General features: G+C 38.8%; 15 protein-coding genes and 2 non-coding genes across 17 annotated transcripts; 8 read left to right on the forward strand and 9 right to left on the reverse strand.

Moving 5' to 3' along the window:
* Positions 1-50: 50 nt before the first annotated feature.
* Positions 51-1,307, reverse strand: CHM7 (phosphatidic acid-binding protein CHM7; the record flags this gene model as incomplete). Its single annotated transcript, XM_002495307.1, has 1 exon — positions 51-1,307. One exon carries the CDS (start codon positions 1,305-1,307, stop codon positions 51-53), a length of 1,257 nt encoding a protein of 418 aa, XP_002495352.1.
* A 217-nt stretch (positions 1,308-1,524) lies between these two features.
* PEP8 (retromer subunit PEP8) lies at positions 1,525-2,553 on the forward strand (the record flags this gene model as incomplete). The annotated part of the gene is made up of 1 exon (XM_002495308.1): positions 1,525-2,553. The coding sequence occupies one exon, from the start codon at positions 1,525-1,527 to the stop codon at positions 2,551-2,553; it is 1,029 nt and encodes a 342-aa protein (XP_002495353.1).
* A 517-nt stretch (positions 2,554-3,070) lies between these two features.
* Positions 3,071-5,485, forward strand: IRC8 (Irc8p; the record flags this gene model as incomplete). Its single annotated transcript, XM_002495309.1, has 1 exon — positions 3,071-5,485. One exon carries the CDS (start codon positions 3,071-3,073, stop codon positions 5,483-5,485), a length of 2,415 nt encoding a protein of 804 aa, XP_002495354.1.
* A 489-nt stretch (positions 5,486-5,974) lies between these two features.
* MTR4 (ATP-dependent RNA helicase MTR4) lies at positions 5,975-9,172 on the forward strand (the record flags this gene model as incomplete). Its single annotated transcript, XM_002495310.1, has 1 exon — positions 5,975-9,172. One exon carries the CDS (start codon positions 5,975-5,977, stop codon positions 9,170-9,172), a length of 3,198 nt encoding a protein of 1,065 aa, XP_002495355.1.
* Positions 9,173-9,271: 99 nt separating this feature from the next.
* On the reverse strand, positions 9,272-10,720 carry HSM3 (Hsm3p; the record flags this gene model as incomplete). The annotated part of the gene is made up of 1 exon (XM_002495311.1): positions 9,272-10,720. The coding sequence occupies one exon, from the start codon at positions 10,718-10,720 to the stop codon at positions 9,272-9,274; it is 1,449 nt and encodes a 482-aa protein (XP_002495356.1).
* A 228-nt stretch (positions 10,721-10,948) lies between these two features.
* On the reverse strand, positions 10,949-12,217 carry AAT2 (aspartate transaminase AAT2; the record flags this gene model as incomplete). The annotated part of the gene is made up of 1 exon (XM_002495312.1): positions 10,949-12,217. One exon carries the CDS (start codon positions 12,215-12,217, stop codon positions 10,949-10,951), a length of 1,269 nt encoding a protein of 422 aa, XP_002495357.1.
* A 229-nt stretch (positions 12,218-12,446) lies between these two features.
* ZYRO0B09372r lies at positions 12,447-12,565 on the forward strand. The gene is made up of 2 exons: positions 12,447-12,484; positions 12,522-12,565. It is a non-coding gene; the product is annotated as a tRNA-Leu (tRNA).
* A 296-nt stretch (positions 12,566-12,861) lies between these two features.
* On the reverse strand, positions 12,862-12,981 carry ZYRO0B09394r. Its single transcript has 2 exons — positions 12,944-12,981; positions 12,862-12,905 (listed from the first exon to the last, which is right to left on the reverse strand). It is a non-coding gene; the product is annotated as a tRNA-Leu (tRNA).
* A 167-nt stretch (positions 12,982-13,148) lies between these two features.
* On the forward strand, positions 13,149-14,069 carry PHO23 (Pho23p; the record flags this gene model as incomplete). The annotated part of the gene is made up of 1 exon (XM_002495313.1): positions 13,149-14,069. One exon carries the CDS (start codon positions 13,149-13,151, stop codon positions 14,067-14,069), a length of 921 nt encoding a protein of 306 aa, XP_002495358.1.
* A 373-nt stretch (positions 14,070-14,442) lies between these two features.
* Positions 14,443-15,339, forward strand: RAS2 (Ras family GTPase RAS2; the record flags this gene model as incomplete). The annotated part of the gene is made up of 1 exon (XM_002495314.1): positions 14,443-15,339. One exon carries the CDS (start codon positions 14,443-14,445, stop codon positions 15,337-15,339), a length of 897 nt encoding a protein of 298 aa, XP_002495359.1.
* Positions 15,340-15,668: 329 nt separating this feature from the next.
* Positions 15,669-16,070, reverse strand: OST2 (dolichyl-diphosphooligosaccharide-protein glycotransferase; the record flags this gene model as incomplete). Its single annotated transcript, XM_002495315.1, has 1 exon — positions 15,669-16,070. The coding sequence occupies one exon, from the start codon at positions 16,068-16,070 to the stop codon at positions 15,669-15,671; it is 402 nt and encodes a 133-aa protein (XP_002495360.1).
* A 180-nt stretch (positions 16,071-16,250) lies between these two features.
* Positions 16,251-16,907, forward strand: OCA1 (putative tyrosine protein phosphatase OCA1; the record flags this gene model as incomplete). The annotated part of the gene is made up of 1 exon (XM_002495316.1): positions 16,251-16,907. The coding sequence occupies one exon, from the start codon at positions 16,251-16,253 to the stop codon at positions 16,905-16,907; it is 657 nt and encodes a 218-aa protein (XP_002495361.1).
* Positions 16,908-17,067: 160 nt separating this feature from the next.
* On the forward strand, positions 17,068-17,700 carry PIN2 (Pin2p; the record flags this gene model as incomplete). Its single annotated transcript, XM_002495317.1, has 1 exon — positions 17,068-17,700. The coding sequence occupies one exon, from the start codon at positions 17,068-17,070 to the stop codon at positions 17,698-17,700; it is 633 nt and encodes a 210-aa protein (XP_002495362.1).
* A 72-nt stretch (positions 17,701-17,772) lies between these two features.
* MIC27 (Mic27p) lies at positions 17,773-18,474 on the reverse strand (the record flags this gene model as incomplete). The annotated part of the gene is made up of 1 exon (XM_002495318.1): positions 17,773-18,474. The coding sequence occupies one exon, from the start codon at positions 18,472-18,474 to the stop codon at positions 17,773-17,775; it is 702 nt and encodes a 233-aa protein (XP_002495363.1).
* Positions 18,475-18,748: 274 nt separating this feature from the next.
* AVT4 (Avt4p) lies at positions 18,749-20,905 on the reverse strand (the record flags this gene model as incomplete). Its single annotated transcript, XM_002495319.1, has 1 exon — positions 18,749-20,905. The coding sequence occupies one exon, from the start codon at positions 20,903-20,905 to the stop codon at positions 18,749-18,751; it is 2,157 nt and encodes a 718-aa protein (XP_002495364.1).
* Positions 20,906-20,999: 94 nt separating this feature from the next.
* Positions 21,000-21,206, reverse strand: ZYRO0B09570g (uncharacterized protein; the record flags this gene model as incomplete). The annotated part of the gene is made up of 1 exon (XM_002495320.1): positions 21,000-21,206. One exon carries the CDS (start codon positions 21,204-21,206, stop codon positions 21,000-21,002), a length of 207 nt encoding a protein of 68 aa, XP_002495365.1.
* A 92-nt stretch (positions 21,207-21,298) lies between these two features.
* POL1 (DNA-directed DNA polymerase alpha catalytic subunit POL1) lies at positions 21,299-25,669 on the reverse strand (the record flags this gene model as incomplete). The annotated part of the gene is made up of 1 exon (XM_002495321.1): positions 21,299-25,669. One exon carries the CDS (start codon positions 25,667-25,669, stop codon positions 21,299-21,301), a length of 4,371 nt encoding a protein of 1,456 aa, XP_002495366.1.
* Positions 25,670-26,053: the final 384 nt, after the last annotated feature.

A 26,053-nucleotide genomic window follows, 5' to 3' on the forward strand; every position in this document is an offset into this window, starting at 1 on the left:
CCTGAATAAACAGGTGTTATTTATATGGGCAGAAATAGTTTTTATTCTTTTTAATCATATTCGGTGATGAGTTGCTTTGAGTTAGCTTCCTCTTTTCTGGGCGTCTCGCTCACGGGTGTTTGTTCTGTTGTTTCACCTAATTTCAAATGGCTCAAACGGTCCAAGACCTCTGAAGTAGATTCTTGATCTTCTATCTTCTTGTCTAGAGATTCTAACTCTGCATCTAATTCCTTTTCGTCAATGATCTCATCTGTTCCTGACAGCATACGACCAATTTCATCGTTTTGTTCTCTATGATCCTTTAGCTCATCTAATAAACCCTCGACTTGTTCCACCGACATTGAATATTTAGTAACAGATTTCAATGTTTCATTGGCATCACTTAAAGTTGTCACCAATATTTCATTTGTGATGGACATTTCAATTTGAGATTTAATCTCTAAAAGGTTATTTTGATATTCCAATAAACGGTTTAAATACCTTTCCGCAATTTTCCTGGCCTGCAAGAACTTTCTCTGAGTATCTCTAGAAGCACCATCTCTCATAGATTGAGTTAAAATTTTGGAATAATCCATCTTTTCATTTTGCATCTTTTTCACTTGTTTGGAAACGCTAGAAATCGCCAGTTTTAAATCAGCTATCCTGCGATCATTTTCAGTCAAATCTTTATTATCTCTTGTGGGGTCTATTATTTTAATGAAATTGGACTCCTTGAATATGGTCCCTGTGTAGTGAGCCATGTAAAACAAAAGGATTTCCTGGTCATCATCATTATCAACTATTTCATGAAATCCAGTCTTCGTAAAAAATTCTTCCAACGGCATTACCAAGTCTGTGATCCCCGTAGCACTCTTAATTATTCTATCATTAATCCGACTGGCAATACTTTTGAATTTGACTTCAACATTTGATTTTACAATCAATTGCAACTCCTTAAGGTAGTAACCATCTTCATTTCGCCTACTTTTGAAAAATCGATTCTTACCAAGCCCAATCCACTGCATGAGCTTAGGATACTCCTTAGAATACATTCTTTGTCCATAAAAATCATCACTAGAAATCAGGTAACCTTCTTGTACTAAGGTATCGATAACCACGTCTAAACTTTTGGGAAATCCATAAACGTCGTTAGATAACTCTTGCAAAAGCTCAGTACCGGAGGTGAACAGACATTTTCGATTAAGGAATCGATTTTTCAGATATTCTTTCCAAGTGCTAATGTTGGCAGCATATCCGTCAGGATTTAGCTCTTTCAATGGTCGAAAATCCTTGTAGAGTGAACCCAACCTTGAGGAAGGAAGTTCCATCGTTTACAGTTTTTGAAAACCCTTCCAATGACTATATTTGCAAGGTTCCTGCCCTTTACTTTGTAGTACTCATTGGGTACGTGGTGAAATTTAATATCTTAAGCTAGCAACTGACATCCATTGTAACAACAAATTGACAATTCAGCGACAAGTTTAGACTGCTTCCAGCTAAGTGGAGTCAATTACTGTGTGACAAATACTGTACAATTCATTATCCATGAGTCTTTTCTTTAAATCACCTCTAGACATCGAGGTTCTACTCGATGGTGAAGAATCAAGGAAGCATGTTGAAGTACCCAATAACACTGCTTCCGATACTAAGGCCTTGAGAGATCGACTGCCACTCTACGAAGATGGTGAAAGCATTAGTGGGATTGTTACTTTGAGGGTCAAAGAAGGTAAACGTGTAGAACATTTGGGGGTCAAGGTTTCTGTCATTGGGTCCATTGATATGATTAGGACCCACGGTAATGGTAATGGAGGATCATCCAAGAGACTGACAAATAGCAGTTCGGGGTTGTCAGATGCAAGAAAGAATAGTGTAGAACAGTTCTTATGCTTCAGTTATGACTTATGTCCAGCAGGTGAGTTACAGCATTCTCAGAGTTATAATTTCATGTTTAAGGATTTGGCCAAAAGACACGAATCCTACAGGGGTAAAAATGTTGATGTATCCTACTATGTCAAAGTGACAGTAATACGCAAGGCTGCAGATATTACCAAACTAAAGAAATTCTGGGTTTACCTCTATAACAATGTTTCATTACCTCCAACCTCTGTAGTGAATCAAAGGCAAATAGAAAACGGCGAAGAAAATGGGTTAGTACGTAATGAGCCTAAACCTGTCAAATTGGATATTGGTATTGAAAACTGTCTTCATATCGAGTTTGAATATTCGAAATCTCAGTACAGTTTGAAAGAAGTTATTGTCGGTAGAATATACTTTCTATTAACTCGACTTAAGATTAAACATATGGAATTAAGTTTAATTGCAAGAGAATCCTCAGGGTTACAACCTTCAAATTACTTAATAGATTCCACCGTGATACGGTACGAGATTATGGATGGTTCGCCTGTAAAAGGTGATACTATACCAATTAGGTTGTTTTTAGGAGGATACGAATTGACACCGGATATGAGTTGTAACTATTTCAACATTAAAAACTATTTGAGTTTGGTGATTATCGATGAGGATGGTAGAAGATATTTTAAACAATCAGAGATTGTATTATATAGGTCAAGATAAGACAAAAGGTGCTCTTACTTATTTTTTTTTTTTTTTTTTTTTATATATATTATTATTTTTTTTTTTTCGGCGTCACACTGACACTTCTCGAGCCAGATGACAGACTAATGCTGAAGCTAAAGTCCATTAAAGGAAAACATAGTATTTTGCTACCATGAATCTTTTAGGAATGCCTAAAAGGGCTCCTACCCAAATAGTTTCGAATAGCTAATTGATTTACCTACCGCTAAGAAAGTCACTTTTCTCGGTAAGATCAATATTTCAAGATCTTACTGCATCGAGAAATATGTAAATATGAACTTGCACTAGGTAAAATCTGAAAGACCTGCTGGCTCAGAAGCAAGATTTTGGGAAATCAAGAATGTTTGAGAGCAATGGGAAGATCTAGTCCATTCACCAAATTCTTTTACATAGCGGGCCCTTTTTCCAGTCTGTAAGGGAATCTAAGTTATATCCATTGTTGTAAACGACAGTAGGTCTAGCACTTGAGGGCGAAAGAGCACCATATCGGATTGCTATGTATCGAAGCGTTCACAGAGCTTTCTATCAAATACCACTGGTGCTATTTAGCTCTTTGATATCATTTACTGTTGGTTCCCTATGCATTGCGCTGGTCGCAACATATCATCAAGAAGAGACGGTTTTGATAGTAATTGCATGCTCAACGATACTCTATGGAATATCTTCCCTCCCTTTGACACTGATTCTAAGGAACGCTCACTCTCAATTTTTGTTCTTGAAGTTCCCATGTATTCTATTCCAATTGACTACATTGGGTGCCTCTATCGAATATTTTAACCGCACCACGAAGCGTGCTATAGAGAATGACACATATCGCCATAAAAATTTGTTGATTGGTCTGGATTCACTACTACTATGCTCATTCCTGGCCAATGGATTTGCATTGGGCTGTACTAGAGGGCCAGTTGGCGATTTACAAGAGACGAAAGATTTAGAATCCCACGAACCCAAGGCATTCGTGACTAATCTCGATGATAAAATTGAACAATACGTTCCAATGAAGCATTCTGCTCAAACACTAATACCTGAGATAGATGCGCTACGAAATCTACGACAAACTCCGTCTTGGAATGTGGGGCAGGATTCAGCTATGCAGCTAAGAGGGACAGAATCGATGTCTTCTGTGGTTCAACACAAATTACAGTCCATGGACCTACCTAGAGCTGCTACATCAGAAGACAATACAAAAGCTAAGCTTCCGAATTTGAAGGCTCTTATGACGAGTCCTAAACTGAAGAGATCATTTGTATTCAAGTTCAATTCACCAAAAGCTCTGACAAGAAGAAATGGGCTCGGTTTAAGGAAAAGAAAGAATTCTACTTTATGGGAACGAGAAAATGGAAATAGAAGTGTGAGTAGCCGCAATATGGGCAGATTGTCGACCATTCCAGATCTGTCACATAGCGTATTGAACTACAGTGGAACATCTCTGAATTCGAAATCAGGACATAGATTTGATAAAAGTGCCGATTCTGTCGTTGATCCTTCACATTTTAGAGGTCTCCGTAAACGTGCATCTTCCGCGCCAACCATAGAACTGGAAAGAAATGCCATTGAGAGGATCAACAGTGCTCTGTTACCACCATGTCTCAAAATCTCGGAACCTCTTACAGCGTCTTCATCAGTGCCTATGTTGGACTTTCCCTTAAGGGCTTTATCACCAGTGACGTCTGATGTCAGCGCCGATAATAGCATCGAAAGAAATGATCTGGAGGATATCCCACAAGTTCCTCAATTGCCTGATGAGACTGCAAGCAATTTCTTAGCTGAGCAAGATAAACCAAACATGGATATACCACTGAATGTGACTTTGGATACATGGGAAAAGAATAAAGAAAATTTTCTCAAGAGAGCCGCTACTATGCAAGAGCATAATAATAGGAGTGGTTGTAATAATAATGGCAATCTTTTACCAGCACTACAATTTGAGAGTGAGCAGAAACCACCCGTTCTGGAGATACCAGATCTCCAAACAAAGGATAATTTCAGCTTTCCTGTACAAAAACCATTGGAAGTTCAAACTAAGTTCGAAGACAACAATTATGACACTATAAGCGCATTAGAGCAATATTTTAGCGACATTGACGAGGAAGAACAGCGTGAAGGTATTAATATCGAGGATGGTTTCCAATATCATAACAAGTCCCCTTCCTTCCATTCACAAAGGTTCTCTAAAGATTTGCAGAGAAATAGCATAAAACATTCACCGACCAAATCACTCATATCAATGATCAGTGGTAGGGAAAGTTTAGGGGGGCATCAGAGATCACAAACTCTCTTAGTGAATAATAATATCAACAATAACAACAGCGATGGATCCCCGACCAAATCTTCGCCTAGTAGGTCCCAGAGATTGAAAAGAATGGGTAAGAAACTGTCGTTATCTAATATCTCTGATACTATGATTAATATCACAGGAAACACTGAAAATGGCAACGAATTCAGATCCCCTTTCAAAGATGGACGTGTTAGAGGTAAAAGCGTTGATTTCAGTTACATATACAACTTGCAGAGTAATCATTCGCCTACCAAGTCAACATCAGGGATCTCTTCGAACCATGGTTCTATCTACAAGGATAGGAGGAATAGTGTGGCTACCGAGAAGAGTATGGGCAAAGGAGTATCCGGTTTTCAATTGGCAAATGCTAATGCAACTTCCAATGCAACTTCTAATGCAAATGCCAACACAAACGCGAACACTACTGCCGACGCCAAGGTAGCTGAAGCTATTGTGGAGTGTAGGACTCCACCACCTCCAAATAGAATTCCATCAACAGAATCTAGCCAGGTTTCCGCCGCATCAACTACAAACTACCCAGACATTGTCATGAGCGAATATGATAGAGAGCGTTGGAATACTTTACTGAGCCTGCAGCTGATAAATTCTAAGGGCCAGTTCAATACAGGTTAGCCTTAGGGCTAGACCCACGGATTAAAACTTTGAGGTCTGGTTGACCTCAAATCTCACAAGGAATAGATTTTCAAATTGCTCAAGCAATTGTTGACGGTATGAGGAAAGAACGCAGAACCCTGGTGGGTGTTCTGTTTACGGATATTATCCTCACAAAGAATGATCCTAAAGTTTTAGAATATAATGCTAGACTCGGTGATCTCTCGAGACCCAAGCTGTATTATCACTGTTGACTGATGCTACCGGTTTGGCAGAAATTATGTTCAATATATTCTTTAGATACTACTACTTTTATAATCTTTTAGCCGCCGAAGAGCATATTGTATTTTTTTTCAAAATTTTCGGCATCATGTGATCATTTTTCTTCACTAGGTTGAAAAATTTCAAGAGTTCGATGCGATGAGCTCCATCAATAATATGCAGTGGAAGAAGGTTTAAAATACATATCTTAAAGGTAATCCAACAGTTCAAGTCGATTCGAAGCTTGAAATGAGTGGTGGAGACTTGTTCGACGTCTTCAACGAAGAGCCTGTTCAGTTGCCAGAGGTTTCTGAGGTTCCAAAGATCGAAGATGACAAGGAAGATAACAAACGTCCACTAGAGACAGAGACAGATGTAGAAGATGGCCAGAAGAGTAGTAAAAAGGCCAAAGGTGACAAGAAGAAGCTATCTGAAGAGGATAAGAAGAAAGCAGTTGTTCCAGTCGTGACAGATGCCTTTGAGCAAGAGGCCTCTAGAGAAGTCGATCCTTCAGCAGGATTGATGAATAACGTTAACGAGCAATTGGAGAAAGAAGGTAGGCTCAAATTGATGCATCAAGTTCGCCATCAAGTGGCTCTACCCCCAAATTATGATTATAAACCCATTGGTGATCATAAAAGAATGAATGAAGCTCGTACCTATCCTTTCACACTGGATCCTTTCCAAGATACAGCTATCTCATGTATTGACAGAGGTGAATCAGTGCTAGTGTCTGCACACACATCTGCAGGTAAAACAGTGGTGGCAGAGTATGCTATCGCTCAATCCTTACGTGATAAGCAAAGAGTGATCTATACGTCTCCAATCAAAGCCCTTTCCAACCAAAAATATAGAGAATTGCTAGCAGATTTTGGAGATGTTGGTTTGATGACTGGTGATATTACTATAAATCCTGATGCTGGTTGTTTAGTGATGACTACAGAAATTTTGAGAAGTATGCTTTATAGAGGTAGTGAAGTGATGAGAGAAGTCGCTTGGGTGGTTTTTGACGAAGTTCATTATATGAGAGATAAGGAAAGAGGTGTCGTGTGGGAAGAAACTATTATTCTGTTACCTGATAAGGTTCACTACGTGTTTTTGTCCGCTACGATACCTAACGCTATGGAATTTGCTGAATGGATCTGCAAAATACATGTTCAACCTTGTCACATTGTTTACACTGACTTTAGACCTACACCTTTGCAACACTATTTATTCCCAGCTCATGGTGATGGTATATATCTAGTGGTGGATGAAAAGAGTACTTTCAGAGAGGAAAATTTCCAAAAGGCAATGGCAAGTATTAGCAGTCAATCTGGTGAAGATTCTGGGGCCGTGGATAGTAAAGGTAAAAAAGGCCAAAGTTTCAAAGGTGGTGCATCCAAGGGTGATTCTAAAGGTGATATCTACAAGATCGTTAAGATGATTTGGAAGCGTAGATACAACCCGGTTATCATTTTTTCATTTAGTAAACGTGATTGTGAAGAGTTGGCTTTAAAGATGTCGAAGTTGGACTTTAATAATGAGGATGAAAAGGTTGCATTGACTAAAATCTTTAATAATGCAGTAGCTTTGTTACCAGAAACCGATAGAGAACTTCCTCAGATCGTACACCTTCTACCGCTTTTGAAAAGAGGTATTGGTATTCATCATTCTGGTCTTTTACCCATCTTGAAGGAAGTGATCGAAATTTTATTCCAAGAAGGTTTCCTAAAGGTGCTGTTTGCAACAGAAACTTTCTCCATCGGATTGAATATGCCTGCAAAGACTGTGGTGTTTACATCTGTTAGAAAATGGGATGGTCAACAATTTAGATGGGTTTCTGGTGGTGAATACATTCAGATGTCTGGTCGTGCTGGTCGTCGTGGGTTGGATGATCGTGGTATTGTTATCATGATGATTGATGAGAAGATGGAACCTCAAGTGGCTAAGGGAATGGTTAAGGGTCAAGCAGATAGACTAGACTCCGCCTTTCATCTAGGTTATAACATGATTTTAAATTTGATGAGAGTGGAAGGTATTTCTCCAGAATTCATGTTGGAAAGCTCATTTTACCAGTTCCAAAACGTGATATCCGTTCCTATTATGGAGAAGAAATTGGCTGAACTCGTCAAGGAAGTAGATTCCATCCATGTCGATGATGAGGAAAATGTCAAAGATTACTATGAGATTAGACAAACTTTAGAAGGTTATAATGACGATGTTCGTCAAGTCATAACCCATCCTGCTAACATCTTGAGTTTCTTACAACCTGGTAGGTTGGTTCAGGTCGTTATTGGCGGCAAATACTCTTATGGTTGGGGTGCTGTGGTTGAATTTGTGAAGCGAGTTAACAGAAGAAATCCAACAGCAGTGTATTCTGACCATGAGTCCTATATCGTGAACGTTGTTGTGAATACAATGTATGCGGATTCTCCAATGAATCTGGTTAAACCTTTTAACCCCAACTTCCCTGAAGGTATCCGTCCTGCCCAAGAAGGTGAAAAGAGTATCTGTACAATTATCCCTATCACTTTGGATTCCATTCGTACTGTGGGTAATTTGCGTCTCTTTATGCCTAAGGACGTTAAGGCTAGTGGCCAGAAGGAAACTGTTGGCAAATCCTTGATGGAAATTCAAAGAAGATTTGAAAAGGGAATTCCACTAATTGATCCTATGAAGAATATGAAAATCGAAGATGATGATTTCAAGAAACTCTTGAGAAAAATTGAAGTATTAGAATCCAAACTTTTCTCCAATCCAATCGCACAGTCAGTCAGATTGAAGGAATTGTATGAAAAATACAGCAAAAAGAGTGCGTTGAATAATGATATTAATAATCTAAAACATAAGATCACTGAGTCCCAGGCTGTCATTCAGCTTGACGATTTGCGTCGTCGTAAGAGGGTCCTACGTCGTTTGGGATTTTGTACTCAAAATGATGTTATTGAATTGAAAGGTAGGGTTGCTTGTGATATCACAAGTGGTGATGAGTTACTGTTGACAGAAATGATCTTTAACGGTAACTTCAATGATCTAAAACCAGAACAAGCAGCCGCCCTGTTGTCCTGTTTTTCATTCCAAGAACGTTGTAAAGAAGCTCCTCGTCTAAAGCCTGAATTAGCAGAGCCTTTGAAAGCCATGAGAGAAGCAGCCGCCAAGATTGCCAAGATTATGAAGGATTCTAAACTAGAAATTGTAGAAAAGGATTACGTTGAGAGCTTTAGACACGAATTGATGGAAGTGGTCTACGAGTGGTGTAGAGGTGCTAATTTCACTCAGATCTGTAAAATGACAGATGTTTATGAGGGATCCTTAATTAGAATGTTCAAGAGATTGGAAGAATTGGTCAAAGAATTGATCGATGTTTCAAACACAATTGGTAATTCCGCTTTGAGAGAAAAAATGGAGGCTGTTGCAAACCTAATACACAGAGACATCGTTTCTGCAGGCTCCTTGTATCTCTAATGAAGACAACATAAAAAAAAAACGATAAATAAATTTAATAATTGTATACTAGCTCCAACATTACATTATCATTATTGGTATTTCACTATTAATAGTTTTTCATAGATACGAACTGGCAAGATTCACTTGTGCTTCATTCGAGCTGGTTCCTTGGACTATCCTCTTATATTCATCTCTTACTGGACTATACCATACGTTCAAAGTATCCTTATCGTATTTCAAAAGGTTTTCTAATATTTCTCTTCTCAAATTGGCACTTTCAGTTTCAGTGACTTCACCATTTTCGTTGTAAAGAAGGCTTGACATGACTTTGGGTAAATATTCGAGCAAATAATGCACTGAATGAGAAAATTGGGAAAGTTTTTGTAAAAGAACCATCTGTTCCATGTATGGCATGGCTAAGATGGCACTAGCGGTCAGTTGATCCTTGATCAAGGAAAAACAACGTTCGTTAGCTATCAAGTTTCTTAGTATTCCTAAATGAGAAGGTACCACTGATGTCAATTCTATTATTAAACTCTGATAATGGTTGTAGAGGTATTCTGGATTCACAAAGGATAAAAAGTCATTGATATGTTCATTTTCTTTTGAAATGTGGATGTAATCACGATCTAGAGATGCAAATACACTTTCATCATCCAAATAAGACACTTTACGGAATAATTTGAAAAGGTAAGACTTGGCAAAAAATTTCACATCCGTAAACTCTTCTCTTTTTTCATAAATTTTACCAAAACTGGGGATTATTGGTAAAATGTATTTAAGGAGCCATTTACGAGGGTGAGTCTGAGATAAACCTTGAGTAAACACCTCCTCCAATAGCTTTGTATAATAGGCTGTAATGTGAATAAACATGACTATATCCACTTCTAGTGATTTGGAAATCTCTTCAGATCGTATAACGAACAATTTTTCATTAAATTCACTGTTTGTCAGGTAAGCTGCTTCGATATTCAGCAGCTCTAGTAACCTTGCCGAAGAAATCGGTTCAAATTGTTTCCTTATAGCCATTAGTAGTGGTGAATTATTCACCAAAACTCTTCTTCTGATTAGTTCATCGGATGAGAGTGTTGCTATTGTTTGCTCAATGCTATTGACAATAGAGATGGAAACGTTAGCATCAAAAAAAAGCTTTAGCAGTATGTCACAAATCACAGAGTTAGCAAAGATGCCTCTGGGATAAGATTTAGCAATCACTTTACAAGCTGCTACTACTAAAGGTGCTACGCTGGAGGTTAATGCCATTTCTAAGTCATCAATTGTAAATGTTGCCAAAACGTCTTCAAATGAACATATTGAAATTATATTATTCAAAAGTTGCAGCAGCAAATCGTAATCAAGCTGGGAATCTGGGTTTTGTTCCACTAAAATACGTTTGATATTGCTCAGTAGTCTTTTAGGATCCTCTTGTGAATAAGTATGAGTGCTCAGATCCAAAGCACCTTTCTCTAGCAGATCATTAATCTCTGTAGGTAGGGGAGCAGCCTCTAAGGCTGTATTCAGCATATCGAATAATTCTCTAGTATGAGAAATACCCTTTTCAGACATTGTAACACTCAGTAAGCTCTTCTCTGTTGATAATTTGGTAAAATGTGTAATTATCTAGTTGTATTGAATTAGGGCAACCGCTTTGGAGTTCATATGCTGACTGACTGACACTAGCGGTGTCTACACTCGTTAGAAGTGACAGTAATAAGCTTATGGGCAGGATGGTGAGAGCACTATACTACTAACATTATTTAAGAGTCATTCATTAGCGTTCCAACATTTTCATACTTAAAATTTGGATGAAGCTGCTTGGTTACGAACGACTTCGTCGATGGCTTTGGCGACGTGATCGACGTTTCCATCGTTTAATCCAGCGATGGAAATTCTACCTGACGAAACTAGGTATACAGCATGTTGGGATTCTAGTCTTTCAACCATATCTGGCGAAAGTCCTGTATATGAGAACATACCACATTGTCCTACGATGTGGTCCCAAGTACCTGGTGTTTTCAAAGATACTAATTTGTCTCTTAGAGAGGCTCTCATCTTGTTAATTCTGGAAGACATCGTAATCATATCCTTGTGCCATTGTTCGGTCAAATGAGGAGTGCTCAAAATCTTGGCAGCAACCTTAGCACCATAAGCAGGAGAGTTGGAAACTTCACTTCTGATCATTTTGGACAATTGTGAAGAGACGGCGGTCTTGATGGAAACTAAGTTTGCGCTAGCATCATTCTGTTGTGGTAGAACTAAATGGAAGCAACCAACTCTCTCACCGTAAAGACCTATGTTTTTGGCAAAAGATTGACAGATAAAGATAGGGCAAACTTTCGACAATTTTTGGATACCCAATCTAACGGCGAATGCATCACGATTCAAATCACCAGATGCAAAACCTTGATAAGCGCTGTCGAAAATAGCAATGTGATCCTTGGCGGCAATGGCATCTAAGATTTGATTCCATTGTTCTTGATTTGGGTCTAATCCTGTTGGGTTATGAGCGCAAGCATGTAAAACGAATATGGATCCATTAGGAGCATTCTTGATGCTTTGTAAGTAACCTTCTAAGTCAAGAGATTTAGTCTTGCTATCCCAATAGGAATAAATAGCAGTCTTCACACCTTGAGTTTGGAAAATGGCATGGTGGTTAGCCCAAGTAGGATTCGATAAGTACAATGTCCTGTTTGGTAGAAATTTGGAAATGAACTTAGCTGCAATATGTAGAGCACCAGTACCGGATAACGATTGTACAGAAATTACACGATCTTCTGCCAATGCAGGTGAATCTTCACCCAAAATGATTTTAGCAGCGTTGGAAGTCAATGTAGGTAGACCGTTAATACCCAAATATTCATGATTATAACTTGGATCCTCTTGCACTAATTTTTCAGCAGAGCGTACACTTGGCAGAACCCATGGTTTACCATTTTCGTCTCTGTACGCACCAATACCTAAGTCAACTTTAACTTCTCTGGGATCCTTTGAAAATCTTTGCTTGATGTCAAAAAGAGCATCTGCTGGTAGCTTCTCCACGTTGTTCAAGATTGCTTGAGACATGACGACGGTTTGAATGAGTTTGGGAATAAAAATGCAATTGGAATTGAAACTGGGATGGAGTTAAGTGAGGAATAGTTGAGTGGGATTTTATGTGATTTTTTTATTAGCACTAATGGAGGTTATTTCACCTAGAGCGACTGATTTTCAAAGAGTCATAAGTATGATTAGGTATGATGAGTAACCCTGAATGTGACAATAGCTATGTTTTCTTACTTTCAAGAATTTGTAAGGTTGTTTGGCCGAGCGGTCTAAGGCGCCTGATTCAAGAGTACGACTCTTAGCTGCGGTAAAACTGTAGCGAACCCTCAGGTATCGCAAGATGCGTGAGTTCGAATCTCACAGCAACCAATTCTTTTTGCACCAAAAGTATAGAAAATAGACTCAAAAACAGACTACTCTTGAGTCACTGCAAAACAATATCAAATGTTAATAACAGATTTGGTTGTGGTATAATCCGCTATCTACTATGGCTTATCCGGCCATCTACCAATAGAACTGTAGAGTATCACTAGTTATGTAGTTGTTCAATTGCATGTGTCGATAGCGCCCTATTTTTTAACGCTAAAACGGTGCTTGGTTTTGGACCAGCTAACCTACCTATTGCTACTATGTCAACTAGCTGAATGTTACGAAAGAAAAAACAATGGTTGCTGTGAGATTCGAACTCACGCATCTTGCGATACCTGAGATTTCCTAGTAGTTTTAGCCACTAGTAAGAGTCGAACTCTTGAATCAGGCGCCTTAGACCGCTCGGCCAAACAACCTTACAAATTGTATATTTTGCATTTGATACAATTACATACACACGAAGCAGTCTAGGTCATGAGAATACATCTAATTCTAAAGGATCAAAATTGCCTTTTCGTTATTACAATGATTAGAACTACTCATTAGCAAGTGAACCAACAAGAATCACTCCAAAACCATCCTCATGAGTGTCCCTGCTAATCTCTACGCCGGATTAAACGATATTGTTGATGTCCTAGAAGAGTTTCCCGTGGAATCCTCAAGATACCTAACTCTACTACATGAGATTGATGCTAAATGCGTACATTCAACCCCACAACTGAACAAAGAAATTGATAGATTTATATCAAAATCAAATGTTTCAAACGCCTCTCAAAACTTGGCAAATATTAACCAGTTGTTCCAGGAACTAATGCCTTCGCTGGAGGAAAAAATGCATGTTTCATCAATAATGCTAGAATCTTTACAACACTTGACATCGAGATTGGAACTGGACTATGAAATTGCAATCAAAAATCAAGAAATTCCCTCCAAACTTCGAGTCGGTGTCGATAATCATCCTGCTATGCACCTACACTACGAACTAATGAGTAAGATTGATGCAAAGAACCATCATGCGCAGGGCGCAAACAACGGTGGTAACGGTAATGGTAGTAGATCTTCACAGGCACTAAAGAGTGAATCCCGCAGAGAGGCCATGGTCGCCAACAAGAAACCACTACCAATTCAAGATACCCCTTTAATGGCCACTACACCTGATGAGGATTTCAAAGATGATCCAAATACGAAGAAAAGAGCCAACATTGCGCTACCACCGCGTAATGTTGGTCCACCTGACAAGAAACGTAAAAGAAGAGCAAACGTTAGCACGGTGGCAATCCCTTCCACAAGTCCACCTGTGTCCTCTGTGGATCCAGGAAATCCAAAAATTAACGAATTTGGTGAACCGTTGTACTGTTACTGTAATCAAGTGGCTTACGGTGAAATGGTTGGATGTGATGGTGCAAGTTGTGAACTGGAGTGGTTCCACCTCCCATGTATCCATTTGGATCACCTACCCAAGGGGAAATGGTATTGTGACGACTGTAAGCGCAAGAAGAGCTGAGGTAATGTTAACGTAAGCGTTCATGCATAGTTAAGCCACCACCCTTTCTCCCTACCCACATGATTCGGCTAGTACACTAACGTGGAAGAGAACAAATCTTATTTCAGAATACTCCTACTCAGTTTCCGGGGAAACTCTTGTATTATCATCGTTACTATTGTATTTTTCTTTTTCTCTTTTTCGTCGAAATTTTTCAAACTTTTTTTAAGACCCTTGATAAATAAATTTTCAAGTGTTGAAGCAACAACTACTTTACACATTGATTTGACTTCTATTGTTCATTTTGACGTCTTATCGTCACTGGTGTTGTCAATTAGCTGCTCATATCAGGTAAGAACCTCAGGATTTATCATTCTATTGAACTTCAGCCCATATGTCGTTAAACAAGTCGAATATAAGAGAGTATAAACTCGTCGTTGTTGGTGGAGGTGGTGTCGGTAAATCTGCTTTAACGATTCAATTGATCCAATCCCATTTCGTTGATGAATACGATCCAACAATTGAAGACTCATATCGGAAACAAGTTGTGATTGACGATAAAGTTACCATTTTGGATATTTTAGATACTGCAGGTCAAGAAGAATATTCTGCAATGAGGGAACAATACATGCGTACAGGTGAAGGTTTCTTACTCGTTTACTCAGTTACATCCAGAACATCATTTGACGAATTGTTAACCTATTACCAACAAATTCAACGTGTTAAGGATTCCGATTATGTTCCTGTGCTTGTCGTTGGTAACAAATCCGATTTGGATGAAGAACGTCAAGTCTCCTACGAGGATGGATTGCATATGGCTCAACAGATGAGTGCACCATTTTTAGAAACTTCAGCCAAGCAGGCAATAAACGTAGAAGAAGCATTTTACACGTTAGTACGTCTAGTGAGAGACGATGGTGGTGCTTATCATAAATCTGGTAGACGTAGAATGACACAGGGTCAAGCCAACGACAACACGAATTATGTTGGTGCTGCAGGTGCTGCAGGCGGTGGCTCGGTCGATGGATATCCAGGTGCTGCGGACAGTGGTAATTTCGCTGGTAATACAAGTTATACTCAGGCAAGCACAGTCCCAGATTCTGTAGTCAGAAAACAAACGGGAAATCCTACTTCTGCAGCGGCTGGTTCCGGACAGCAGACTGGATCTCAGGCTGGTGCTAACAGTGCGGCAAATGATTCTAAACAAACAAGAGCTCAACAATCTCAAGCTCCCGGTAATACAATGAAGGAATCGAAAAGTGGATCTAGTAAGTGTTGCGTGCTTCAATAGATGCACCGGACTTAAAAGAAAGAGAAGAGAAAAGAATCCAAGATTTGTTTCGATTTGCATTACCTGCCTGCTCGAGGAACTTTGTATTATTAAAACACACTTTTATGGACCAAGATGAACCAAAAACTTTTGATCAGACAACTGTTACTCCCCAACTAATACTGATATGTTGTTGTTTGTTGTTTTGTTTTTTTTTACTATTATTATTTTTTATTTCTACTCTTATCTTTCTATTCAATTTTAGCTTCATAAATGGTAGAGTATATGAAAGAAACAAATATATAAAGCTCTTTATTCTTTTCCAATTAGTAAATACGTTGCTTACTCAATCAATTGATAAAGTGTAGTGTGGTGAAATGTAAGATTAAACTTGCGATAACAAATTCGCCAAACGCTCTGTTCTTTGGAACACCCTCAAATGGTTCTTGGACTTGTAATCTCAAACTGATTAGGAGTACGAATTGGCCCACACAAATGATAAAACCTGACAAAAATGCATTGAAGGGGAACGTGTCTCTAATCAATGCCATGAAAAGGGTTTGCACGCCTGCGATTACCACTAGGAATGCGCAGAATATATCAATCAATTTCAATCTTGCATCGCTGCTAACTTGCTCCTTATACGACTTCAGGGCCAGCCTGTATGCCTCTTTAAAATCCTGTGTAACCGTATTAGCAGTTGAAGATGCTGTAGAAGCTGTCTTAGTGATCTTCTTGGGCTTAGGAGTCATAATTGATCGGTACTCTTGTTGTTCACTGTAACGTGTAGTTTACCATGTTTGAAAAAGTATGCTCAAGAAGTTTTAAAGCCTTAGAAGTGCCAAAATTGCAAAAAGGTGAAAAGAAGCGATAAAAGGAATTACAATTGGAAGCTGCTAGGTGGGAATTAGTCGGGTATTGAAAACATTTAGATGTCTCCACAAGATACTTTGTCAGGAGAATCGATTTCCAACGAGGTTTCTCAAGAGAAATACCATGGAGAGAGTAACGAGAATAGTGATGAGAACCAAATTCTAGTGGGACAAGCACCAGCCAAGAGGATTGTACCGCCATTGAATTTTTGTCCAGTTGAAAGGTACCTCTACAGATCGGGCCAGCCTTCACCTGTCAATTTCCCCTTCTTATTAGATTTAAATTTGAAGACAATCATTTGGTTAGCTAATGAAGAACCACAGGATTCATTGCTTGTGTTCTGTGACCGCCATGACATTCAACTACAATTTGCTGCCATCAACCCAGATGGTGGTGAAGACGATAATCCCTGGGATGGTCTCACGGAACATTCTATAATCAATGCATTACAGACGATCGTGGACCAAGATAATTACCCACTACTGGTCTGCTGTGGCATGGGACGTCATAGAACCGGTACTGTAATCGGGTGTCTACGTAGAATTATGGGCTGGAATCTAGCAAGTGTGTCTGAAGAGTACAGAAGGTTTACAGGAAGCAGAGGTGGTAGAATCTTGGTGGAACTACTCATTGAAGCCTTCGATACAAACTCTGTAAAGATAGACCATAATAGAGCACCGCCTTGGCTTCTCACAGCACTAGAGCAGCCGGAATAAGTGCGATTTACCAAGGCTTGTTCACGTTTTCTGTTCCTCTGCCATTTTACACACTTCTATATTAAAGGTCATCGCGAGGCGTGGCTTTAGTTCTTGTACAAACAAATGGAACACAACTAAGATTCAATAGTAAAAAAGGCCAAGATCCAGTGTCGATAGAATGCCAATTTGCTTTGCTAGAGATCTCCTAGCGAGATCTTCATTTTCTAATGATGTTCAAAATACTGCAAAGAGTTTCAGCAGTTGGGATTCGTGTATGAATGATAAACCATGTAAGATCATAGCTATTGTTGGTATTGCCCTTGCATCGATTGTCGCCATTTGGCTTATAGGAGGATTGCTTACTTGTTTCAGACAAGGTGTTACTGGTATTGGTGGATTCTTTTGTTGGTGTTGTAACTGTAAGCCACGTAGTCGTAATACAAAGATGCAACCGGTGAATGATGGTTACTCAAGAAGCCAAATGGTAGGAAACCCTTCAACTGTTATCTACCAACCTATACAACCACCGGAATCTGCTTATTCTCGTCATGGTCACGATACATATTATGATGAAAGGAATAAATCCGGTGAAGTATTTGAATTGGAACAGGAATTTGATCTCGAGAAGCAGAGACAAAAATCTTTGAAGGGAAAGCATAGATTACCGGCTGTAGTCCATGATAATGAACCATCAGTTTACGAACCTCGTTCTGGCTTAACTAATCCTTGGAACGATTATAACAACAATAACACAAGTCCTTATCCAAATGATGATTTTTCATATCGAGGCTACGAATATCAAAAATACTAAAATTAAAGAATGTATACTAGTAATATGTAAAAGGATGGATCTCATTTCTGAAAATTCGAACTCTCGAAACTTTCATTGCTTTTTGTCATCATTTATGGCACTGATGGATTCTCTGATGCTCTTAATACCATTTTGTAAACTATTTTGAAAGGTTTCACCAATTTGACCACTACCTTGTTTAATTCCCTGTACGTACAACTGGTCCCAAATACGGTGATATTCTTGTACAAAAGATTCTGATAAGAAATCCCTTTCAAAAGTATGACATGCATTTTTAGCAGTTCCAGGCGTCAACTGATTGAAAACCACACCTGCTAATGCCAGTGGCAAGACAGTTCTTGAAGGCAAACTAGTCAACAGACGACCCAAAATTGATGGGTTTCTATTAACGATACTTCTATAACCCCAATTGTTCTTGTTGGTTAAAACACGTCCACAAAAAAAGGCACCCAGAGACAAAATTGAACTTGGAACAAGCAATCGGTTATTTTCTTGAGGGTCATTTAAAACATTTCGGTTAATATATTCTCTACCAGAATCAATTTCATTCTTAGTTGCGCTCTTGAGATTGGACCATTCTGCAACTACAACGTTGTATTGGTGTATAAGTAAATTTCTCCACTCATGAAGCCTTTCAGTCAATGGTGGACTTTGAACCACTTGGTTACCAGTTGATAGTAGTTCACTCTGTAATCTAGGTTCTTGGTTATTATGATTCTCATTTTGGTGCTCAGTATCAAGTTCGTTTGGACTGGAATAGAAAAACTTACTCATTGCACTAAATTTATAAGATGAGCTAATGCAGGAAGGACTCGATGGCCTAAAAGAAAGCACAGTAGCTTGTCCAGTACCTGAATCTTGATATGCGTTATTGCTCCAGCTACAGCCTCTTGGCTACAAGACGATCCCAATTGGATCGTTCGTCGTGACGATAATAAGCTTCCGCTACAAAGGAAAGTAAAAATCTATAAATTTAATTATCAGTTAATTTTAACCCGTTATCCAATCTTTAACCATTTTTATACCGTAGTCCTGAAATTCGAATATATCATTGGGTGACACTTTGATAAGATGTGTAAATCATGCTAATGGCACCAAAGATAATTAAAACGTAGTCCAATCCAGCGGACCAGTTAATCCTCCCACCTTTATGATTGGGTAAGCTGCAAGAACGCAAATGAAGCATCGGTGGATACATGTAAACTAGTGGAATACAGGCAAATGATCCAATCAATGCTACGAATTTATCCAATTGATCAGCTCCGAAATATGCCATTAGAATGACTGACCCAACAATTAATGATCTAACAAAATTCTTCAACCATTTGACTTTCCAGTTAAGTTTACCTGAATTAGGTCTCATTTCAACACCTGTAGTATTATCATCTTTTTTCACATAAATCTTGATAAATTTAGGGAAAACTTTATTCTCAATAATCTTAATGGCAGGGAACAATTGCAAAGGCGTAGACAACATAATTGCCAATGAATAGAAAAATTGAATTAAATTAACAGAAATATTCGCCTGTGGTAAATTTAACAGGATTACTGTCTTAATCTTGTAACCGTAAGCCAAATATCCGATGGAACCAATAGTAATGAAAAGGACCGTAGAAGTTATAATAACCATACCAAGGACCAGCGGGAATTTCTCTGGATGCCGCATGGAATCTTGTACTGGGATTACAAGCCCAATACCTTCAAATGCAAAAATGGCAGTACCAATAAACATTGTCCAACGGTTTGTATTAAATAGAAGAACAACACCTTCTGCTGGTTTCATATGAGATTCTAATGCCAACTGCTTGAGACTGAAGAATAAAACAATGACTAGACCACCCATGACAAAAAAGTTGGCCAATAGAGAAGGTAGTGACAATTTGGAAACGTTTCTAATGAATGAAAGTGGGATAAAGATTGCGAACTGTGCTAACATGAAATAGAGGATGGGTATATTCTCACTAAAATGCAATACGTTGGAACAGAATGCCTTTAAGTTTTCAGCGGTAAAGATCACATAAGCACCAGAAAATCCTAATTGTGTGAATACTAATGAAAACAAAATAATGAATTTAACCCACGGGCCGTACAACCGCAATCCAATGTCACCAAAGGAAGTTACACCAACGACCTCCTTGGCTCTGATCAAAATATAATAACACCAAAACGAATATAATCCAAAAAATAACAACATGACTATACTGAAGAATAACCCACCGTTAGAAAAGGCATGTGGTAGGAAAAGGACACCAGTACCAATGAATGATTTCAATAACAACAAAAATGCTTTTGAAGTTGGCGTAATACCAACTTTAACAGCCGCGGTAGCAGAGGTAGCAGCATGGCCATTTTCCTCCAAAAGTAAGGAAGCTCTCTCCCCCATATTTTTGGGTAACTTTACGTCTTCTGGCAAGAAGTCATCTTCAAAGGATTCACCAGCAAAATGACCATAAACGTATAGAAATTCCAAAAAGTTTCTCGTCAAAAAAGGAATTTGATCAATATCGTTCTCACCAGCGAGCCCATCTTCCAAATCTTCAATTGGGGAGCTCATTGAAGAATTGGGTTGAGAACCATAGTCCCTTGGTTGCTGCTGTTGTTGTCTCATCTTGTTAACAATAAATTCTCTTCTAAATCCACCAGGAACGTTAAGACCGCTAGCGGTTGACTGTCTTCTTTGGCGCTCCGATTCCAAGGGTACATCTTCCATTGACTTTGCACCTTTCGAAGTCTTATCACAGTCTTTATTGGCCAATTTGTAAATGTCTCTAACGATATCACCTCCTGCGCATGAAAGTTTCCCATCTTGACTCTTACCAACAGATTCAGTATCTGAATTAGAATGATTACTCCTGTGATCCATCACAACAGTACCACTAGTGGCAGATTGACTCCTGGTACTTGTTCTTGAATCCTTTCCCATATTATTTGTCAAATAGTTCTTTCTAAAGCTGTTAAGGATCTCTTCATTCTTCTCTGGATGCTCAATCTTAAAATTTGGCGAATCAATATCGATCATCGCATGAGAATCAATGCTTTTACCCAGTTTGGATCCTTGTGCCACTGGAATTGATCTTGATAAGGAAGTCTTCCTGCCCTGCAATGATCCGGCGACTAAGGCAGAAGATCTCCTACCATTTGGAATAGTAATAGCTGTCTTGGGAACCAATAATGGTTCTTCCATTGATCTACGACGTGAACTCATTCAGCACTCTTGTCTATTTTGCTCGATAAATAATGATAGTGGTAAATGACTATAATTGTTTGATCGATTGCTGATTATATATATGAGACAGATGTTACAGATTTCTCTGGCCCCAGATGAATTTCAGTTCCCAAAGTTTCTTTATGTTACTAGGAGCGAGATTTCTCATCCAACGGTCAAAGAATCCTTCTAAAGGATTTCTTAGTTTCAAGTTTTCGTTATCTTCCTTATAAACAACTCTGACGGTTTCTCCTTCAAGATGAACCTTATCGATCTTCGCAAACAAATAAATAACCCCCATCGGGAGAAAGATGCAACAAGAACAAACAGCCTCAAAAATTTAAATGTCATGATTTACAACACGTATATCAATCGAACAATACTGTCAATTGTCTATTTAGCCGGGGTCATAAAATCGAATATGTTGCTCATATCAACGTATCTACGCCCGCAGTCACCTAAATACTTCTGTACAACGCCGCGACCCACATCTAAGTAGTCTCTATTTTGTTCACTTAGCGCCTTGATAGAAGAATCCGTCAGTAGGTCTCTTGGGAAATCTGTATCACCTTCTACATACAACGGTTTTAGTTGCTGTCTTTTGTTCTTTTCGCAATCGAACAGGGAATCGAAATATAACAGTTGATTGTAGAGCTGCTTGTCGCTGTATCGGTAGTGGACTACACCTGTGCAGCCGTCATTCAAGCAACGTTTACCAAAAACTGAAATTTGTCGTCTAACGCTGTTATTACAAGTACGGTCGTCACACTGCACCCATCCAGCGTAGTACAGTGAAATGTGTAATCTAATGCATCTTTCCAATTGGCATGTCAATTGCAATGGTGTAAACAGATGGTTACAGTGCTTGCACTGTAGACCATTGTAACACATCATATAATGGTTCGAAGAAGCAATACCACCAAAAGGAAATTCTTGATCACATTGTGGGCATCTAATTTGGAGAGGTTGTACATCTCTAAACCTCTCCGCATCAGGTATAGTAGTTTCAAGTGGTTGCAACGAGTCGATTCCACCAGCACTATTTTCAGCCGTTTGTCCTCTGTTCAAGTACCGCCTGGTATCCAACCCCAGGGATTGAGTTAGCCGCACAACGTCAAAACTCTCAATTCTTTCAAGAAGTCTTTCCACCGGGGCAAATATCTGTTTCTCGAGATAATAAGCAGGATCGGGCCTTAAATTATTGCCTTTGACCATGACTTCATTTAGGGCACGCGCTCTTTCGGGTACTGGTGGTATTTCCTTGTCTTCTAATTCAGAATTATCTTGCTTAGTGATTACAAACGTTATCACAGTACCTGCTTTGACGACTCTACCGACTTTCCTCATTCTTAGTGCTACTTGCACAGCTGGCATGCTTTTACCGTTAGGATAAGAATTGGGATCTTTTGATAACTTTGTATTAATCTTGTACTTGTCAACTCTTATTTCATTATTCTCCATTTGAACTCTAACACGCTCCAAATACTCATAAATATCAGACAATGCCTTTTCTGAATCATCCTCTGACAAAACTGTATTCAATACGTGAATACTCACATCTCTAGATAGTGGACAGAATTCACGTCTTTTCATATCTAAACCTTTCACTTCCAAAATGGTACGTTCATTTCCCTCTTTATCTAATGAGACAGTCAATGCAGCATATTTTTTCTTGGCATGAAGTAACAGTTTTTTAAAGACATTGTCAATATCGATTTCTAACAATTTGTAGCGCTCATTGACCAACTTCTTAAACTCGTTTCCTACTTTAATAGCATCGGCATAATTATCACATTTACTGTCAATCATGACCGAATCTGTATCACCGTATACCACAGTAAGTTCTAAACTTTCAGCCAATTGCCTTGTATTCATAAGAATCTCACGACCTTTGTTGGTGACAAGCATGGCTAAAGGTTTGGCATAAAATCTACTATTCACATAACCCAAACAACCGTACATGGAGTTGGCGGTTAGCTTTAACGCCTGCTGTTTAATGTCACATTGGGTACGCTTATGAGGATCCCTTTCAGTAGCCATGATCTTTTTCACTTCACGACGACGTTGCACTAAATTGGCCAATAATCTTGGTAAAACTCCCTTACCTCCGTCATTGGAAGGAACCTCAGGAAGCTCATCAGTATCTTCTAAATTTCTATCCACAGTTGTAAAACAAATGTTAAATTCTTGAATGATGGATGGGTACAATGAATTGAAATCCATCACTAGAACATAATTCTTGTGTAGACCTTTTTCAGGTTCGAAGACCAGACCACCTTGATATTTAGCCTTCTTCGAAGACACAACAGGATCGCCATTACCGGAATCACCATCAGGAGCACCAGTAGTGTCTGGTCTTTTCGAAGTCCTATTCCTTGAATTTTCTTTATCTGGCAAAATGTATCCATTTCTCGAGAATTCATGAAGCAGAATATATTCATTTCTACCAGCTCTAGTACCGCCCAGAGTCTGAGACCAAGCATTACCAGCCAAATTGGTCAATTGTTTCGTTAGAGATAGTAATTGAATTCTAAAGGAGATTTCAGCAATTATCATTGAGTTTTTAATATTTTCTCTTAATGCCATTGCCATTGTGTCGGCATCTTCTCGATAATGTGGGTTTTGATAATTAATATCAAGAGGTGTAGAATCTTTACCACAGGCAACTAGATACATCTCTGGAAGATCCCATGTTTGGCACTTAGGGGTCAAAGATTGACCCATGTCATTAGCAATATCACACAAAAGTCTACCTGCTATTAGTTCTTGTATGAAGAAATGAATCAAATTGGAATTATTCTTACCAAATCGGTCAGGCCAAGCTCTTCTAGCACGACGTCCCAATGCACTGAACGTAGGGATGTTCAACTCGTGAAGCCTATGGACCAATACATCTAATTGTAAGGATTCTAGACGGTGTCCTATGAGTATATCAGGATCTGACCTCAATAAAAGAGCACAGAAACATGATAATAGGATTTTCTCATTATTGCAGAAACGAACTTGACCCTTCAATTTTTGATCAGCAATACCTTTCAACCCGGAAGGGAAACTGGATCCTACAGGTGGCCTTACCAATGTGGTCACATCGTTTGGTTGTAAGTCTTCTGGGATCGGAGAATCAACCGCAATACCCCTGTATGAAGAAAGAGTTATGGCAACGATCTCTTGTTTGTTCTCTTTAACATTCATAATGGTTTGAATTGTTAATGAAACCCCATTGAGCTCGGGTATATTTTTGGCATCTAAGGGTTTAACATTCTGAGGTCTATCAACCGCCAACTCAACGCTACAATTAGAGGCATTCTGTAGAGCAGAAAAATCACCATTCTTAATTTCTAACCAGCAGGGCCCCATAATCTTATTCTGAACTACAAAACTCTCAAAGGCACTACTTTTACCGCCAAATACGTGATAAAAAGTATCACTAGAAAGATCTGGAGGTATAGTTTCGTATTTGCATTTTGGTGTATTTATGGGCATCAATACCTTCAAATAATCAGCTTCACGAGGAATATCCGGGAGCTCAAATGCATATTTCATCTTTTCACTCTTAGCGCGAATATTGTCTAACCCATATTTACCCATTAGCAGCGGGATGATTTCATCATGAACGTCTTGAGGAGTCTTGTCTTCACGTGGCAAAATATACAGCTCCCTGCAGATTCCATTGATTTGAACCATTCCAGAGACCAATGATCCATCTCTTGCTTTAATTTTACCGAATAGCACTAGAGTATTATCCACTTCACAAAAATCTAGCCAGAACATTTGGAAACTTTCTGTTTCTGGATCTACAATCTGATCCTTACCCAACTTACCTGTGGATAAGTTCAATGGCTCTGGTGAACTTAATCGTTGTGATTGTGAACCTGCTTTACTACTACTCTGTGGTGTACCTGGTGCTACTACAGGAGAAGCTAAAAAATTCGATTTTGAGCTTAAATTGATTTCTCTTTTAGCCGCTACTCGCTTAACGGGTCTTCTACCAACAAAAATATCATCATCACTTTCATCATCATCATCATCATCATTACTTTCTTTATTATCATTTTGTAGTCCAGAACTTTTGGGAGCCGTGGGAGAGCTACCTATATCTTTAGTAGGTTCAGCATTTAAGTCTACTTGACTTCTTTTAATACTACGTGGTTTTAGTGGTGAAGAGTTCATTTCAAAATCTTCATCAGCATTATTTTCCAAATCCACCTTAAGTCTCTTGTTAGAAACTTCTTGAGACGCTGGTATATTCCTTTTAACACTAGTATTATTACGATTGATACTAGGTGGTGAAAGTACTGGCCTTATATGAGTAGGTTTTACCATAGGTTCATTTTCATATTCACCCAATATATCATCAAATTCATCAATATCTTTGGCTTTCTTTGTGGGTTTATTCAACTGTACTGATGCCCGTTGTAATCGAAGCATATCACCTATATTCCTTTCACTGCTGCCATTATTATTATTAGCACTTTTAGCTTTAGTCTCCTTTGACTTTTTTCTGTTATTCACATTATCGTTTTCTATATCTTCATCGCTGTAGTGATCTTCTTCCACATCTTCTACACCACGGTCAACGTATCCAAAACCATCATCATCTTCAACAAAATCATCCTGAAGTAGTTCTTTGTACTTCATATGTCTGTATTCCTTCTCATCTATTTCATCATAGAGTCTATCGTCATTACCATCGTTACCACTATTACCTCCATGAGATGCTTGCAACTTCTGCAACTTCCTTAACTTCTCAGCACGACTACTCATCTCTAATAGACTTCCAATTGGTATTACAAGAGAATGGACTAATTCCTGATAGCACAGAGCTTTCTTGACAGTGGAAAGTAATTGTAAAAATGGTCATGGCACTTCTACTGCGAAGATTCGATGAGCTTATGAAACGCGTAAAGGGTAACGCGCAACGCGTAAAGTGTCAAAGTAAAAGTAATGGCGATGAAACGACCACATATATAAGAGTTCTACGTTATAAGCCTTTCAACCTTGAACCGAGCATGGATTAAAACATTACCAATACTCCGCTATCATCGCATGCCTATTTCTTTTTCTATTCCCCCATCTTTAAGGACACTGCTCTCAACAACTGTGTACCCAGGAAAAGAATATCCAGGTTAGGGAATCCGTACCAGTCCA

This window comes from Zygosaccharomyces rouxii (genome assembly GCF_000026365.1).
Source record: "Zygosaccharomyces rouxii strain CBS732 chromosome B complete sequence".
Lineage (NCBI taxonomy): Eukaryota > Fungi > Ascomycota > Saccharomycetes > Saccharomycetales > Saccharomycetaceae > Zygosaccharomyces > Zygosaccharomyces rouxii.